The following is an 18,740-nucleotide window of genomic DNA, read 5'->3' on the forward strand; positions in this document are numbered from 1 at the left end:
ACTGAGCTAGAAGACCATTATTCTGTGACTTGATCACATTTTCATAATGGAACCATCTTTGATTCAGAATAAGACAATGTTTTTATTTTATCACTTCAAGGTTAGCCTTCTGATATGTCTGTGTCGCTGACTGTTTCTTACTGAAACTTGCTGGAACTTACTAAAGCATCTAGGAAGTGATGCTTCCTTTGGGAAGTTGTTGTTCGGTCATTTTTTAACTAGAAACCCTAAGGTCCCTTAGGAGCTGTTTGGAATCCTCTACAGCATGTCTGCTGGTACACAAGAGTCATTCAAAGCAAAACAATGGATTGATTACTTATAGCTGTTTTTCAAGATATGTTAACTACATATATATTCACAACCCTTCCTCTTACTCCTCCTGCAGTAGCTTTCAATTGAGAATCAATATGGTCCAAAATAAATAGGGTAGACATAGTTTAACATCTCTCTCCCAGCTAATAAGTTAGGCAATTGCTAAGACATAATGAAATTTTGTTTTGTTAACACCTTTTGCATTCATAAGTATCTTTTGTGTGTATTTCAGTGCACTTTAAGCCTCACAACAGCTCTGTGAAGATAGGGAACTATTTTCTTTAGCCATTTTTAAATGAAGCACAGAAAATTTCCCGGGAAGATAGTAGCATAAGTGGCAGAGCCAGTAATAAAACTAAAAAGTCTTATGTTAGCATTAGGAAAAAAAAATCATCTCATTCTTTTGATAAAGGCCTCTTTTAAAAGTGCGTAAGCAGCACATTGAAACCTATGATTTTTTTTTTGGTAATCTTGTAGTATAGTTTTCTGAATGTATTTAATCTCACATTCAGACAAACTATTCCAGCGCAAGCATATTTGGACTGTAGAAGGGGTTATAGCAACTTGGCATAGTATCTTGTATACTTAAACTGTGTATGTGAAATATACATGTATCTACTCTTTTAAATTCAGTGTAAGGCAGACACTGTAATAGTTCAGGTAATGGTAGGTACAGGGGGGGTCATAGGACAGATAAGGAGAATTTAGGACAACTTCTTGGGACAAATGAAAAGTTGGAAGAGGTTTTCTAAATGAAGTGTGGGAGATAGTTCACTTTTGAATATCTCCATCAAACACGAATCAAAGTGAAAAGGAAATAATAACGAGAAGTAACGGTGTGAAACATAACGAAGAATTATTGAAGGAAGTAAATTAGAAGCAAGATTTATACATGTAAAGAAGTCTTTGACAGCTCAGACATCATGTTTAAAACAAAAGGAAGCGGGTTTTTTTTACACAGTACGTGCTTCAGTTATAGAAACTTGTTGCAAAATGTTCTGACATCCAAAACAACAAATACGGTCAATGAAGAAATAGTCAAGTTCATGGAGGTCAGATAGATTGTGGATGGTCCAGGTGCAGTCCTTTTTCTTAGGAATTCTTTCAGCTGCTCGTTGCTGGAAGCTGCCATTAGAGTAAATAACATTACCTTTTTTTATCTTCCTGTCTTAATATCCACTCATGCTTACTGTCTGAAGTGGGGTGTAGGCTGCATGATTTTAGGTCTGACCCAGTAAGATACCACTAATTCCTAAAAGTCTTGTAAAAGTCATGAGCACGAGTATGACTTGAATAGAAAATTATCTGAGAATCTTAAGTTGCACTTCTCTGTTGTCCCTCACACCCCCCAATTGGTTACATTTCCCTTCTATATGTTATCCCTTTCTTTTCCCAAAAGCAATTAGCTTCTTTGCAAATAAGAAAATACAGACCAGGCCAGCACTGGAGATGTGAAGGTTTGAAAGTCGTGCTACAAAATATCAAACCTGCCTGAACCTCAGGGATTAGAAAGAAAACACAGTATGTTCTGTTTCCTGCAGAGCAATAAGTCTCTTAGGGAATCTGAACAGTAAACCGTTTCCTTCTCTGTTAGCTTCAGATGCCTTTTTTTCTATTCTATGTTATGATTGTGGGTGCTGCTTCGGGTTAATGCCAACAAACGCACCACTGTAGGTTTAAGAATCTGCTTTGAAGTTCCACAGGAAAAATAAAAATATATACCTAAAAGGTATCAAAAGAATGAATTAGTTAAAAAAAACTTCAAAGTTTTGTGTAAAGTATATTCTTTTGAAATATTGACTATGTTACTTGCTAAAGACTACAGTAGCTAATAAATTGCTAGAATTTATAAAGGCAAAGAATATGGCAAAAGTGAATCCCTTCTTTTACATGGTATTCCTTTGAGTTTGGAGATCTTTTTGGATGAGAAAACTATTGATTTAGATACAGATAAACAGCTGTTTCAGTCTTGGTGGTGATGACCACTGCATTGATTGCAGTGGTGGTAACTGAATTATAATCTTTAAAGACAGTGGAATGTGCTCAATGTTAATATAACAGTTTGCTAATGGACTAGAAAGCTCTAATCAGTATTAAAAATCACTTAAGACTTGTTATGTTTAGCAGAAGTTACAAATAAAAAAAAATGCAGTGACCTTTGAGTTTGGCCATGAAAACTGTTAAATGAAAACTATTAACCATCTGAATACAATTCCAAAAAAACCCCCAACTTTTGAGATTTCTCCCTGCTTTATCTTCATTTACTAAACCTATGAATGTGGTGGGGATGAAAGTAGCAGGATAGAAATATTCTGTATCTTAGAGATACTGTATGTTGTATTTGAGTCAAACAGTATCACCTTTGACTTCAGAGATTTATTTATTTTTTTAAATCTTGCTTGGGATTACATAAACACATTCTGAAATGCTCATAATTTATAGCCCTTGTTCTACATTAGCAAAAATTAAGATTCTAAGAAATACCTATTTCTCTAGAGCTCTTTTAAGATAATAACATGTTTATCTAGCAATTCCCTTAATAGCTTACATGCATGGCAAGTACTGTTTCAATTAGAGTAGTTTGAAGCGAGTCCCAGTGCTGGTTTACATCTCAGTTTTTTTAGTGCCATGGTGATTTGTGGTGTCTGACCTGACTGCACAAAGGTCCAGCCTCATCGAAACATCTTTTAGAATTGAGTGTTTCCGGACCTTTGTCACAGTACTGTGAAGCCATTCACCGGAATCATACTGACACAGGTACAGGGCGAAATTGCAGTGGTTCTGTCTTTACTAGCCATGAGTATATCTGTTCTGAAACATTTTGCTTAAACTGTTCAGTTAGAAATAGTTTAATTCACCCGCAAAAATAGGGCCCTCATGTCAGACTCTTTGTGTGAAGGGAAGAACTTGTAAGTGGTACAATATCTGATTAAACTTTGCTGTGTAGGCGTGTGCAAGATAAGTAATTTCTAGCTGCAAGAAACTGGTTTATTCAGCTGCTTGAAAATTCCTTCAGGCTTGATGGAAAACTGCCTGGCTGCTTTGTGCATCTACAGGAATGCTGCAGTATCTGTTCAGCAGCTTTATGGGAAATGTATCCAAACGATGATTAAAAGCCATGGGATGTGTATTTGAAGTGAGAATAGATAGGAAAAGACTTGAAATAAATATATTGCAATTATTGATCAAAGCAAATTTAAAGATAAAATTATCAGGGTGTCTAATTTAAGTGATTTCTGAAGAGTTTCCATATGCTTGCGTAACATAAACCCTAAATTTCTAGGGTTGCAAACTTTGGGAAATCAAAACCAGTTTTACTAACCTATATCTGAAAGCCTTGACTTGTGCTTTGGAGAAGAACTGTTCTTAGCTTGATGATGCAGAAAACAGGTTGACACGTTTCTCCGAGCTGCCATTCTTTTCTGGTAATAACCTCGATTTCTTGTTGTAATGCCACATAGTAGCAGTATTTTGTGTGCTATATGAGTTGCTATATAGTTTCCTGTGTGATCTGCAGCTGCTTCAGAGGGGTGAGAGTCTTGAGTCAGATCTGCCGGCACCTTGCAGATATCTTGGGTAGTTTACAGCATACTAGCTACGTATGCAGAACTGAATTGAAGTGCAAATGTCAACTTCTGAGTAAACTGAATCACATTTTAGGGTTTTTGACTATGTTACTAGATATCTGTGACTATAAGAACTGATTCTGTGTACAGTTCTGTATTTGTGCATTCCTCTTTGCTAGAACAAGCTGTGAATTAGCAGGTACCAAATTTAAATTCTTAGTGGTGAACATACAAATCTGCTATTGATCCTGTTTGTTGACTTTTCTCTGGCACTTCAATCTTCACAGAGACTGTGAAGCAGAATATGGTCTATCACTATCTTCAGTTTCTTAAAATGGGAGGTCATGCACTGTTTAAAATCCAGTTCCTACTTAATAATGAATGAAGGCTGTTCAGTGTTCTTTCTGAAATAAGTCTGTGATTTTTAGTTCAAATGCTTGGGAAGTTCCTTGCTCCAGGTAATATAAAGTCAATGTCCTGTTTCCCAGCTTTGTTACTCCCAGCATAGAAGTAAAGGAGTCAAACTGCTTTTTAACGCTCTAGAGTTAGTTATTGGCACATTAATGGATCAGGATAAATAAGATAGTACAGTTGTATTTTACTCATTCCAAGCAACAAATATCTGCTCCTAAATCTATTTTCTGATACTTTTCACCAGCAGTGAAAATTACAACTGGGGAATGTGTGTGTGAAAAGTCTGTCTGAATAATTGCATACCTTTTTTCTTCACTTATCTGAGAGTTATGATGGAATATAAAATCTTCATCTCCAGGTTAATATTTGCAATATATTGCAACATACTATGTTGTTTCAGTGTCAGGCAAACTGCAAAAGGTAATGATTCTTATGGAATGTTTTAAATGATAACGTGTATATTTCCTGGAAGTTTGATCAGATAAATCTAAGCCACTGTGGTATAACTTCAGGGACACTCAGTTGGATTTTTACTGACACATAGCTAAATGAGATATAAATCTTAGACGAATTAGAGTTTAACCACTGTAAATAAATTATTTTTGTAAAACTGCACAAAAGTATGATCCCTAATTTTGCAGACAATATCCTGAACTTGCTGTTGATTTTGAGTGGTATCAAACAACTGAAACCTATCTGATTTTTTGAATAGTTTTAGCTTATAGCTCATTATAGGATTGTGAGCTTCATATTGAGCTAAAAATAAAAAAAGGAAATATGTTGATGAATATATTTCTAAAAGTCATTTCTCTTGTTGTCTTTTTCCATGTATTATTCATCTTTTGGGAAGAACCATCAATGCCTGAAGGTGCCTTTGTAATGCTTTTTCATTAGTGCTGATTCTTCTAGACAATCTATAAATTGATGTGTTCTGCACCCCATGAGAATAATGATATATTGCTTTGGAAAAAACCAAGAACCCTGTGGTTACATTAGGCCTTGAAAGATGATCATAGCAGGATTGTTCACAAATGTAGAAACTCATGGTACTGTGCAATTTCCTTTAGGAAAGAAAGTTATAATTAGAGAAACTCAGAGGCTGTTCACAGGATGGATGAAAGGGGCCCCCACTAGGGCTAGTGACCGTTTTTGCTATATTACAGACACAGTGCATTTTCTATCTTAAATTTATTGTAACATTATTTTCTGGCACTTAATATGTAAAACATGTTTGCACAAGAACTTAAATATGGGAAATGTTTTACAAATTATATAACAAATCAATAGAAATTTTCAGATCAAGTAAGCAAATATATTCTGTCATTATTAATAGCAGTGCTTAAAAGAATGATACAATATGCTGTATTTTTATGAGAGTTTTTGTAAAGCTGTTTAATATGTATTGCTTTTTTTTTGCTTTAGCTTTGGAGAAAACATGCTATTAGTTTAGATGGAGTATTAAATGGAATCATCAGTTTAAATGCAGAACTTGGTTCTTAGGCATATGGTCATAAAGGGCGACTCTGTAAAGTATGTATATATTGTCAGTTAAATAACACCACTTCAGTGCCCACCTGTCCTTCTGGGACAGAGTTTTATGAAGCATCCTGCAGGACAGCTACTTTAGGTAGTAGTACAATAAAGTAAATGGATTCTAGAATATCCCTAATTTCAGATGCAGAACTTTCATATCTAGAGACTGTTAGCAGAAATTAGCTCAACTTACCTTACATTTATAAAAGGCCTTTGAAAAGAACCTTGTAATAACATCCTTTTCACTTAGAACAATCATGTCTGTACAACAGAATCTCAAATATTGCTTTAGAATGAAAATAAAGTGAAGTATAAGAATCTTTTTTTGGTCAGATGGAACATGGGGAAGAATCTTTCATTTCCAATCCCTTTCTCATAGACTTATTCCTCTCTCCTCGTTTTTGTTGTAGTTTTTTTTTTTTTTTTTAAAGCTAGTATTACAATACTACTTTTTACCAATTCAGTTACAATACTGGAATACACCCAAGGAAAACATACAGGGCAGCCACTTTCCAAACCCAAATTCTCACACTAACTAATGTTGATTGCACCACATTTAGCTACAGTAATTTATATGGCAGTTGAGTCACTGTACTGGAAAGCATACCAAAGAATAATCCAGAAAAACATGAATGTGCCAAAAGAAAGTGAAGAAACAGTCATTTTATTAATTTTAAGAAAGGATTTGGAAAAAACTGCATAGAAGTTAGGAAGAAAGAACAGCAAGTCAATGTCTCTGCTTGTGAAAGAAATAACTAAAATTTTGTGCATGTTATCTGCATCGCTTTTAAAGGACTGGTGCCTGAAAATAAATCTCAAATAATCTGTGTGCAGTCAGAAATGGATAATGAACTATGACAAAAAAAGGTAACAGGTTAGGGTGCTCACATGGAGGCTTCATAACGAGAGAAAGGAGAAAGAAAAGATTAGAGAAAAGGAAAGAAGGCAAATTCATGTCTGTAGAATATTTTAGCTAGTTTTTATTGTGAATCATTTAAACTAATCTTTGATAACTGAACTATGCATTTATCACTATATACACAGGTATTTCCAGTGAGCTGTTCTGTACTTGGATGCTGAGGGAATTAACAGTCAGAATTCAGTCCTATGAGGTTGTCAAGGCAATTTCATAATCTCATAACTCTCGTAATTGCTAGCAGATGGGGGCATATCTTGATTCAAAGTTGGTCTCTGGCTTAGTTAAAGCAATGCTCTTCTTATGCAAAACTCATGAGTGAAATTCTGATAGTTAAAATAGTAATAAGCCTGCAGCATGTTTTCTGTTTTTCCTGCTCTCCATGAGGTTATAACTTTTTAAGGTTTCCCAGAATTCTAAATATGATGCACTTCACCAAAAACATAATCTTAATCATAAAAATATGTAAATGAAATAAAATAGAAAAGCAACTCATATGACACATCCCACAGAACTCAAACAGAAATTAATTTCTAACATGAAATGTTACATATGTGCATGTATGTGCCAATGTATATAACTGTCACACAAGTGAATATAAGGTATTGGGATTTTATGGTATAAAGATTATAAAAAAAACTATTAAAAAACCCTTTTCTAATATGTTTGTTACAGTGAACTGGCTATTTCCATTATCAAAATTGTTCCGTTTTAGTGAGAGAAGGTAATTATTGTGATAATAGTAAAAATTGCTTGCACTCATTTCCTCAGAGGATGTTACTTGGTTGTTAAAAAAGTAATCTAGAGTAACTTTTCATAGCTTTGATGACCTACTTCTGTTTTAATCAATTTTCAGAGTGAATCTTTGATTTTTTTTTTTCATTCAATTCTATAAATACACCAAAAGAATGATTTAAGCATAGGCAAGTTTTTCTGGGAATTTGAATGCTTTTTTTCCTCCAGTCAAACTTTCTTCCTGTAGCTGTTTTTTAGTCACCTCAACAGCCCGTGCTTGGAAACAATTGTATCACTGACCCATTTCATCAATTAGTTTAATCAGCTGAAAAGGAATGTTGTGAAAGCTGTAAAACAAAAAACTCACTGACTGTTTTACACAATATTTTTTCTGTCAGGCCACGACACAGGAAGTTGAATTTACAAGTTCCATTTTTCATTTTACAGAGCTACTAGAGAAGACCCTCAGAAGAGAGGAAGAAATGGGAGCTCTCCAGGTATACTTTCTACTTAATTTACTAGCTACACTTTTTGTCACCCTTAAAATTACTAAATTGTATTACGATATTATGATTTTCTGAACTCCCTTGTATCTTAAATTCAGCTTTGGAAATATATACAGCCAAATACAGACCTGATAGCTAGTAATACTCACTGCTGAGTTTCTGCCCACCAATTAAGTTGCACATTAGAGAAGATTAAAGTAGTCTGCGTTCTCCTATGAGTCAATAAATCTAGTCCATCAGTGAAAAGAATGCTGCTTTTAAGTCACACTATATACTGAAGTTGTTCTGTTATGTTATACTGCTGGCTTCACTGAAACTATATGTGAATAGGGGCAGTGCAAATCTGCATTCAGAACTGCAAAAACACTTTATATTCTACTTCGTTGGTTGGGTTAGATTTTCTGGGCTGTGTTTGCTTTCTTCTGTATCTCTGAATAAAACTGAAAGTAAAAGATTTTAAGTATTTTAAATCTCTGAAACATTAAATGTCGATAATCACCTTCCTGAGGAAGAAGGGACCAGTCGATATACGCTAGGACTTGACACAATATAGTAAATCCTTATTGTATGTCATCTAGCAGTAAAGCTGCTTGTGCTAAGCGCTTTAAATTTGTGCTTAGAAAGTAAGATTTACCCTAGGCTCAGCTTTGGAATAGTATTTAAGCATTACAGTCAAAGAAAACATACTCCTTTGAAACGAAAATGGCTAGAAAAGCAAAACCAAGCTGAAATGTCTAAATTGTGAGGCTTGGGAGGTTGTTAAGGAGGGTCGTGTATGTAGTCTTCAGAACACAGAAGGAAAAAAAGAAATTTTTAACAACAAATTACAGCAAACAATGGCCAACATGAATATAAAAAGTTTAGATACAACATGAAGAGTGTCTCAATGAAGCACCATACTATAAGTGTACTGGAAGCAAGACATTTATGAGTGAATTAATGAAGATAAGGCTGCTAAGGAAAAATGAAATTATGTATTGACCTGAGTTTTGACCATAGGAGTTTGTTTGAACATAAGCCTTCTCATATAATAAATGGAAGGCATTTTGAGGGCCAGAGGTATCAAAGAGTTAGTGTAGAAACAGTTTGATCCAGTAAGAAGAGACAAGTTGCAAGCCCAAAAAGTTACACAACACACTAATCCAGCTGTTTCCTGTTCAAACAAAAATCTTGGCCCAGCTTTCTGGCAGCTCAAGTTCAACAAGGCTGAGAGCTTGTCTGCGCAAGCAGTTTACACAGGTGCATATCTAGTTACATCAATGTAAAAAGATCTCCTTTCATGTGAAGCAATTCTGCATCTGCTTTCATGTGAAGCTCCATAGTTGACAAATTGTTCTAATGATGTTACTTCTGATTGAATGAGGAGTAATGTTATACTGCAGAAAGTTGCATCATAGTAGTGTCTGTGCCTATATATGCTTGCCTGTATTTCTGATGGTCTGTCAAGCTCCTGATCAAATTGCTTTATGCCCTTACCTGACTGGTGGTTCTGGTCAAGTGTGTGACTTGTACTGCTCTAACTGCGATTTTTGTATTCAAGTGCTTGATGGTACTTTTTTACTCCTTCAGATGCCCATGCTTTCACAGTCAAAGTACTCAGCAAAAACATCTATTATTTTTCCAGATAGTATTATGTCCAGCTTAGTATATTTCAAAATGTTCCTAGTCTGGGATCCTCTGTTCTTGTAATGTTGTATTCTAAACTTGCAGTGGCTGAATATGTACAACTTTGCTAGCAAATAGTTGTAAAACAACAACTCGTGTCATCATGACTGAATGTCCCCAAAGCTGTTGCATCTCAATATATAAAGCATAGGAAGTAAGAGGAAAATGAGAGTTCCTTTAAACATGGCATTTCCCGGAGCTGAAACTGGCACGCTTATCCTTTTGTTAACCAGGTGACATGGAATATTTGTTTCTTCTGAGCGCCAGTTCAGCAAAGCATGGGTGTAGTTGGTTAATGTATGAATGCTTTCATTGAAGTAGATTGCTAGAAGGTAATTGTCAAATTAAGGACCAGGCATTGCAACAGGCTGCCCAGGGAAGTGGTGGAGTTACCATCCCTGGAGGTGTTCAAAAAATGCATAGACCTGGCACTTCAGGACATGGTTTAGTCGGCATGGTGGTGTTGGGTTGACAGTTGGACTTGATGATCTTAGAGGTCTTTTCCAAACTTAATGATTCCATGATTCACTAGCAAATGAAATAGCACTCTTTGCCCCCAAGGCCTACAGTCCTTGGGTAGGATTCCCTTGGTATTAGGTCCTACTCAGTCCTTGGTTCAGTAGACAATAGGTCGTGTTGATTGTTGTTATCTTTTTGTCTACAATTCCTGGGATCCTGTTTTGATAAGTATCTTACATATACAGAGAATTATATGTAGCAAGTCAATCCTTGATGCATTTTGTTTGCAGTCTAAACAGACCATATGTGTAAAGCACGTTCAGGAAGCAGACAGACAGAAAGATTGTACGTTTTAGACTATGGACAGACAATTGAAAGCAGTCAGGTTATCATGGCTGAAGGAGTTATTTCTTGTAACGTGAGCCATGAATGCTGACCATAGCCTTAGAAAAGCTAGAGACATGAGGAAATCTTCTGTCAGAAATCAGGGTATTGCTGTGGGCAAATGATGACTGGGGATACCATGAGATTCTTTGCCATGTCTCTGCATCAAGTAACAAGATTATTCCCCAGAGCTAAGGACATATGTTTTATTATGCTTTTTGTTTGCTCATTTTTTGAGGGGAGACAAAGAGCACCTTTTGTTAAAAATAATTTGAATAAAGTACAACTAGTGCTTCCACAATGCTGTCAGCTGAAAACCACAGCTGACAAGACAGAAAGAAAAAAGCAGTTTTATGAGGATTGTTCCTGGAAATATTTGGGCTAGTAGTTTTCATGTGTTCTTCTAGTCAGGGAATATGTTGGACTGCAATTAGCATTTCAAAGACAAAATAATACTTTGTTAGGTAGGCAGTGGGAATCTTTATAGCTACATCTCTCTACGTGAACCTGACTCTTGTCTTATAGCTTCAATCTTGACACATAATAATGTAATATATGCGGTTCCTTGATACAGAGTATTTTGGGAGCTAGGAGGCTGATGCTTTGGATGACATCCCTGTATTCTTGGTTTTTCATTTTGAACTTGTTGCATACTGTTGACTAGAGTTGCTATGTTATACATAAATTTATATTTATGTATGAGTTTATATAGCTATATATGAGTTTATACATGTTCTAGATAATATTTATGTTCTCATTACACATATGCTTGCTCTCTGTTGTCACATGTGCACTCGTACTCGGCATAATACAATTTTTAGCTTCTGAGTAGTCTAGATCACTTTCTACAGTCTCTTTGATAGCCGCACCAAGAATATACCCTCACTCCTTTTCTTACTTCATTGGAAGAAAAAAGGCTCTGATTATAAGGTTTTCACCTTTCTTTTTCTGAAAACTGTTCCATGGTACAAAAGATTGCATTAATGAAACTAATATGCTATGCATGATAATTGCGATATTCAACAGTATGGATGTTCTCTGGGAAAACAATTGCAAGCCATTTTAATTTGCTTTGGAATTAGTGACATGCTAATATAAATAAAAAGGATTACATATAAAATACAGAATTTTAATTTGAAAATATAAATATATGGATAATGTATAAATTATCCATGGTAAATTTCCTAATACATTACATGCTAGTCTTCAGAAAATTATCTGCTGACAGTGTAAGAGTTTATTCAGTTTTTAGAATTTGGCAGCAAGATCATGCACTTTTTTTAATACATGAGTCATTTTGAAAACACTATTTATTCTACCATTGGAATCATCCTACTAATATACTCTAAGGTGCTTTTTTTTTTTTTTCAAAGTAGTCCTTTTTAACTGAAGAAATTTATATCTGAATTGCTGTTCACTATCACCACAAATTTATGAGATCTGTAAATACCATCTTTTATATAGTAATGAGTTTGGGTTTTGTTGCAGAATCTGTAAATAAATATGAGTGTTTGTAACAGCCACTGCAATTTTATGGAGGAACGAGCATCTCAAAATAAATATTTTTGTTTTTCACATAATATTTTTTGTCATAAGTTTGTTCTGATGTACTGAAATAGTCTGTATCTCAGACCTGCTTCCAAGAAAGAATAAAGTCTTTAGTACTTAATACACTACCTTTTCTGAGAAAAAATGTTAGTAAAATGCAGTAAACTTTTGCTTATGCAACATTGTAGTTGGAATCCCCAACTACCATGCATTGTGATGGGCACTGAGCAAACATTTCTTAATAGACGAGTCAAAGTTAAGTATTCTAGAACCTCATATTATCCTAGTTTTACTGATAAGAAACTAAGCCATAGGTGAAATAAATTTATAGGAAATCTGAGACATGTATCTGAATTTTTTGATTCCCAGCTCTTAGGGATAAAATCACCCTCCATTTTGTCTAAAAAAAAAAAAAAAAAAAGTTTACACTTTTGTCTATTTTTTTTTTTTTTAAACCCACTACTTTGAAAGAGTCCTGTAACTGAAAGTGGTAAGGAGTGCATTTTTTTTTTCTCTCCATACATTTGTTTTATTATTTATCATTGGTTTATGCACAGGGAGTTTTGAACCACTGTGTATGCAGTTCCAACATCAGCCAGTTTAGTGACATCCACTACTGGCAAAATGTTAGCATTTTTTTAAACAGTTGTATTTTGATAGTGTACTAGATTTCCATCAAACTTGTTTATGTGTGCATTCCTGTTTTCCCTTTAGATATTTCCTTGTACATACTTTCCTGAACAGTCTTGCTTGGGTTTTTTTACATCTTCAAAACCAATTAGTCTTTTCCAGATGCTGTTTTATTTATTTTTTTCAGCCTCACTTGATGCAGTTATTTTTCCTCCAGTATATTGTCTCACTTTCTGCCTATTGTTTAGAATTGTAATCAAAGGTGCAACTATTGTAAGCGGCTGATGAAAAATAACATCATTTGCACCCCAAACTTCATTTTATGTGTCCCCTCGTGTCCATGTGTCCCTCATCCCCTCCTGCCCCCATGTCCCCCAAGTCCCTATGTCCTTCCATCTCCTCCCTGTTCCCGTGTCCCCCCGTGTCCCCTCACATCCCCTCCTGACCCCATGTCCCCTGTCCCGTCCTGCACCCCATGTCACACATCCCCTCTTGCTCCCCCACATGCCCAAGTTCCCCCATATCCCTCTTCCCCTCCTGCCCCCCATGTACCCTCACGTGCCCCACTCCACCCCCCCTGTGCCTGAATGAGCTTTAAACATTTCACTAGGGTGAACTGTGTCTTTTCTACAAGAGATTATATGAATAAAAGTTAGCCCTTTAGTAATCCAAGGGACGCTGGTTTTACACAAATATGTAAATATACAATATGTAAATACCAGTTTTACACAAATGTGTACACCTGTTCAGTTAGTAAACATAACCATTATTTTTAAAGTTTTTTAAGACAGTAATAACTCTAGAAGAGTCTTTGTAACTCATTTCCACCTAGTCTTAAAAAAAAAAAAAAAATACTTTTGCATTCTTGCAAATGGCTCCCAAATTCTTCCATTGGTCTAATAAATTTTTGTTGTACCAGTTGCTTCCAAAACAGTGAAGTCAGTTCAGACTTGTCTAACCGTCTTTGGATGCTGCAGGAATAAATCCAGATTATTACAATCATTTTTACCTCTTAGGGAGGGATAGAACAGGAAAAAGTATAAGGATTCTTAGCCTAATCCACCCAGGAAGGAAAAAAAAAAAATCCTCTCCCATACTTTCAAAAAGGTAATATATGAGCAAAGTAAGAGTTATTGTAATGGCTTAATGGTCAGGTACTCTAAATGTGAGCTTACCCAAACATTTGAACGTGTGTTTTCTCAGATTACTTAAAATATCATACCTAGTCAGGACATAGTGCCAGAGTACATGATCTTGATTTTACTAGCTTAATATTTTTCTTAAAGATACTTTTAAATTAAAATGTGACATTAAAATATATACAGTAAATTTATAAATTCTGGGTTCTCTATATTTTGTGCTGGATTAAAACTTGCACAAGCTTATTTTATTTGCATCTTATTTTTGTCTGACATCAGACTTTGACTAATGTCATGTTGTTATTAATAAAACATTCTTTAGAGCTATTTCTGGATAACAGTACAAAGATATGGAATTTACTTTTTAGTTTTATAAGGAAATGACTAAAAGAAAACTAAACCAGATGCTAACGTGACATGAACTCTAAAACATGCTAGATCTACAGTCACAGATGATCAAAAAAAGAAATCAAACTTTGGGATACATAAGAGTAAAATCAACAATATTAAAAATCTAATGGAAAAAATATATCATTGAGTAAATTTTTTCAAATTCTTTCTTACCTTGTTTCTGGGGAGTTTCTTTTCTTTGGAACAACTTTCTAAGTGACATAGTATGATAAATGGGTCAGAGGTCCAATTAAGTACAGCAGTTCCTATTCAGTGAGATTTTTGCAAAATAACATACATATGACCAGCAAAAAACCAAAGTGAATCCTTTTCATCATTGTTCAACTTACATTGCATTTATATTCTTTACTTTCTAATGGCATCTTGTACTTTATTTTTAGGAACGTATTATGGCCTTAGAAGTGGTAAGTTTCTTAAATTCATTTCCAAACCAATCACAATGACATTGCTGATAATTTTTCTAAATTATGAAAAATATTATTTTTATGTATTTAAAAAAAAAGGTTGCAGTTTGGGGTTTTTAACTGTCATTTTACTTTTAAGAGAAGATGTGATAATTTTACACTGCACCTTTCTGTGTAAGTTTTTACTACAGTATTTGGGCACTGGTTATATGAAATACAGTGTAATGTTGTAGTTTTTCTGTACAGTTCAATCCTCATCCCAGCTCTGGGAAGAGAAATGTCATAGATAATGAGCCATACAAAGGATGTTATTTTTCTACTGCTAGCATTTCTAATGGTCAAGGTCCATGTGATAGATCTAATCATTTCAGTGACTGTTACGTGTGCTTTTTACATGTTTACACTGGGATGTGCAGACAGAATCAGTTCATCTGCCCACATCAACACTGCAACTAAAAGCATGACGGAATACCATTTTAATGATTAATTAATATAATTTAGTAAGATAATAAGCTGAAAGGACAAAAGCCTTCATGCATGTACATGCCATGAATGCAGCTGGATTATCCAGATCTCCCAAGCTAGTAAGTCTATCAGGTGGAATAGCTGGGTTGGGTCTTGGCTTGCCCTAGCATTTCTGAACCGTGCTTCTTTTGTCCTATGTAGCAATGTCCAATAAGACATCACACAATATTATGTATCAGGCCCATAGCTTCTTTTCATTGGAAATCCAGAAAATTTCATCTAAAGAAACCAGCACTGAGACAATTGCAACGCTGCAAATATAAACTTTTTAAATTTGCTTCTGCAAATTATTATTTTATCCTTCCTGATTGTCTGTGCATCTTTGAAAACAGCTTCTGATTTAAAAAATATATTTAAAATATATTCAATATGTTAAGAAAAGCTTGCATTTACACAAAAAAGACCCTTTGTAAATCAGAGTGCAGTGTTGGAACTCCTGCTTTGTCGGAGTAGGGAGCTAATGCTCAAATTCAGTGCCCTGGCACTTCACATAGTGCTGTGTGAGTGTAAAGTGTTGCCAGGACATTAGTTCTGTTCAGGAGCATCTCTTATTCATGGTTTGCTTACATGACAACTAGTCAGGCATGTATCCACTGCCATCAGTTTCTCATGAGCCATGAGTTAAACTGCCAGCAAATGCATTGTCCTTTCTGGTCCCAGAGCTGTTTTCACACAGGCAGAGGGTAATTGCTTGTAAATAGCACAACGTCATGCAAATTCACTCTGTATTTTGTGACAATGTTTGTTTCTATTTTTTCTGGAGCCTTTCTAGTTTTTATACTTTTAACCTCTTCTACTTTAAGAAGGAAGATTTGTAAGTTATTGTTCAGATAGAAGAGGAAGAGAATTACTATCAGTAAAATATAATTTTCTTTCTTAATGCAAGTTCGGAGGTAACACCTGAATGCAAATTTGTGATGCTAAATCCTACAGCTTGAAATCAATCACTGCTTTCATTATTGCTGACATTGGAAGATGTGTAATGTTAAGCCCGAGATTGCAGGCAAGAAAAGTATCGTCATCACTAAGGCTGTTGAATGCTCCCAAGGCACTTATTTTACTTTTGCCATAAAGTTCCTTTATGATGTCAGGCAAATCACTAAACTAAATTTTTCACAGACTGTTAATTACTTTGTGTTTCTCATTTTCTGGCTATCTGACTTTGTGACTTTTGAGGCCTGATTTTCAGAAATGCAAAGTTTTAGTAATAGCTAAATTCAGTGGGAGCTCCAGCTGTATATATTGCTAAGTATACTCAAAAGTTGGATGTTAGATAGCTGATAGTGAATACTTTAAAATAAGTGGTTTTGACCTTTATATCTCTGTTTCAGTTCTGAGGATGATAGCGTTCTCTCTCCTCCCCCCCTTCACTAATCTTAAAAAGAAAATACACACAGAGTAATACTTATAAGGTCTGAATGTGTCAGGATAAGCTATGATAAAACAGCCCTTAAGCAAAAGAATTAATAAGTCTTGCAGTTTAAGGGATCCTTAAGAATCCTTACATTTATACATACAGTATATATGTCTACATCTCTGTATAGCTATTCAGCATTTATAAAAATGACTATGTAATAGTTATGGTACTCATATATTTGTATAATGTTCTTATCATCTGTTATTTAAGTGCTCAGAGGACAACATCAAAAAAGTACAACCAGTCACAAGTTGTGTAGAAAATGCATTTTCTTAGGAGAATTTTGACAGAAAGGTGGCAGTTCATGAGATTCACAAAATGCAAGATACAAAAAAGAGCAAGAGAGGGAAAAGCCAGAACGCACACATACACAAACTACAAAATGCATAGGAAAGCATCAACTCCCCAGAGCTGTTTTTAAACTGTGAGACCATGGGATGGCTGGGTTAGGAATCTTATCTGCATTTTCTTCCACAGCATTCTTATTCTGCCTAGTAGTGGAAGAAATTGCTCTGCACAGGGGTAGATTAAGTTTAGTGCAGAACTGTCAGATTTACCACAAGTGTGAAGCCTCCTGCAGCCACTTTTAAAATTGTTTCTACCCTGCACACACCTTTTTAAGCAACAGAAAAGACACGTACATCTAACAGTAAATGCATTTTTTTAAATCTTTAGATTAAGATTTTAACCTAAACAAACTGTTTTATGCAATGACCTGAAAACTGTGTACGTGTACATATTTTGAGAGGTATATTTGGCAGCCCACTCGCCTCCCTCCCATTCTCTACAGTCTACTCATTTCTGCCTTCTACACTTGCCAGTAAAATTGTTGTAGTAGCCATGTGATGAACTTGGCAACTTAGGCAAAAAAAAAATTGGGAAAGAAATGTGACAGGAACCTAGCAAATTCTTTTCAGAGTTCTGGGTGAATAAACCTTCCAGGCCTAGCTTAATCTAATTCAGTGATTTTGTAAGTTGCAGCAAACTAGAGGGGTCCCTTGCATCATCTGAGCCCTGCCAGCTCCTTCTTCTCTCAGAAGTCTGAGCTGGAAGCTCCATCTCCTACCCATGACTTATCCTGTCTGCTATTCCGGACAGTTTCTTCGATCTTCTTTCTCCATAGCCAACTCACTTGGTTCCCAAGGAAAGTGCTGTATTACCATCCTCCTTCAGGGCATGACACCTGATCTGATCACTCCCTTAAGGAACCTGAGAATAAATAGTACCCATCACAAGAAGCTTTTGGATTTTTTGGCTCTTCTTCAATCAGATCAGTTCTACAGTATGATTCGGTAGATAGGTGCACCACTTCTTGCTCCAGCAGGGTGCACAGGACAGGAGCAGAAGCTGGAAGGTAAGAAAGAAGAACAGGGGTACTTAGGCAGACTCCCTAGTGGATATAAAAGGAGCTGAAGAACCAAGGTGTATTCTGGAATAATCCTTCAACTCGTGAGAAGTGCCAGGGGAGTAACAAGTACAGGCAAAACTGAGGTTTTGAGTACCTAGAGGTTATGTGTTTTGTTTGGCTCTCTTTTTGGTTTAATACTGTTCATTTAATTATTACATAGCTATTAACAAGTAATTTTCCTGATTACTTTAGTAATCAATTACATAGTCTGATGTTTATCAGAAGGAATATGATTTATCTTTAAATAAGGTGATTTAGTTTATTCTTGAGTGTAGCTTAGTTCTTACATACAGGATTTGGCTCTATATTATTTATAGGCAAAGGTGTGTGATTTTCTTGGGGAAAAGTCTGTTTTGTATTCTCAGATGTAGCTACAATGGGAAGTGTATCTAATTCTCATAAAGAGGTCAGGGTGTATTTTGTATGTGCACACTGCTACTATGCTGTGCTTGTGACTTCAGTGGGCTGCTTCTGTAAACTACATCATGTTCTTTTTGAGGATAAGCTGCAAGTCAGATTCGTCTGCCTTAGTAGTACTAGTCTGACAAAAGACTGGGAAATTTCATTTGAGATCAACCATGTCCTGAAGCTATTCCAGTGAACATATGCATTCTATATCCTTTGATCAATAAGACAGCTTGCTGCTTTCAGTAGAGAACCTAGAAGTGAGGTTACCACTTGCTTAGAATACTTGGATCAGACTTTTCTGGACATGATTTAACTTTTCGTTACAAAGTTATAAATCTAGGTTAACTCCAGTCATGATGT

The 18,740-nt window shown here is 35.4% G+C and overlaps 1 protein-coding gene across 2 annotated transcripts in view; it reads left to right on the forward strand.

The window, feature by feature from the left end:
* The window catches only part of CEP128 (centrosomal protein 128), a 150,570-nt gene that overhangs the window by 99,677 nt on the left and 32,153 nt on the right, over positions 1 to 18,740 (forward strand). For both annotated transcript variants that reach the window (XM_029996103.2, XM_041129510.1), the window contains 2 exons: positions 7,924 to 7,973; positions 14,599 to 14,622. In XM_029996103.2, the coding sequence (XP_029851963.1) occupies positions 7,924 to 7,973; positions 14,599 to 14,622 (74 nt within the window). The remainder of the gene's footprint in view (positions 1 to 7,923; positions 7,974 to 14,598; positions 14,623 to 18,740) is intronic.

Source organism: Aquila chrysaetos, chromosome 2 (assembly GCF_900496995.4).
Source record: "Aquila chrysaetos chrysaetos chromosome 2, bAquChr1.4, whole genome shotgun sequence".
NCBI lineage: Eukaryota > Metazoa > Chordata > Aves > Accipitriformes > Accipitridae > Aquila > Aquila chrysaetos.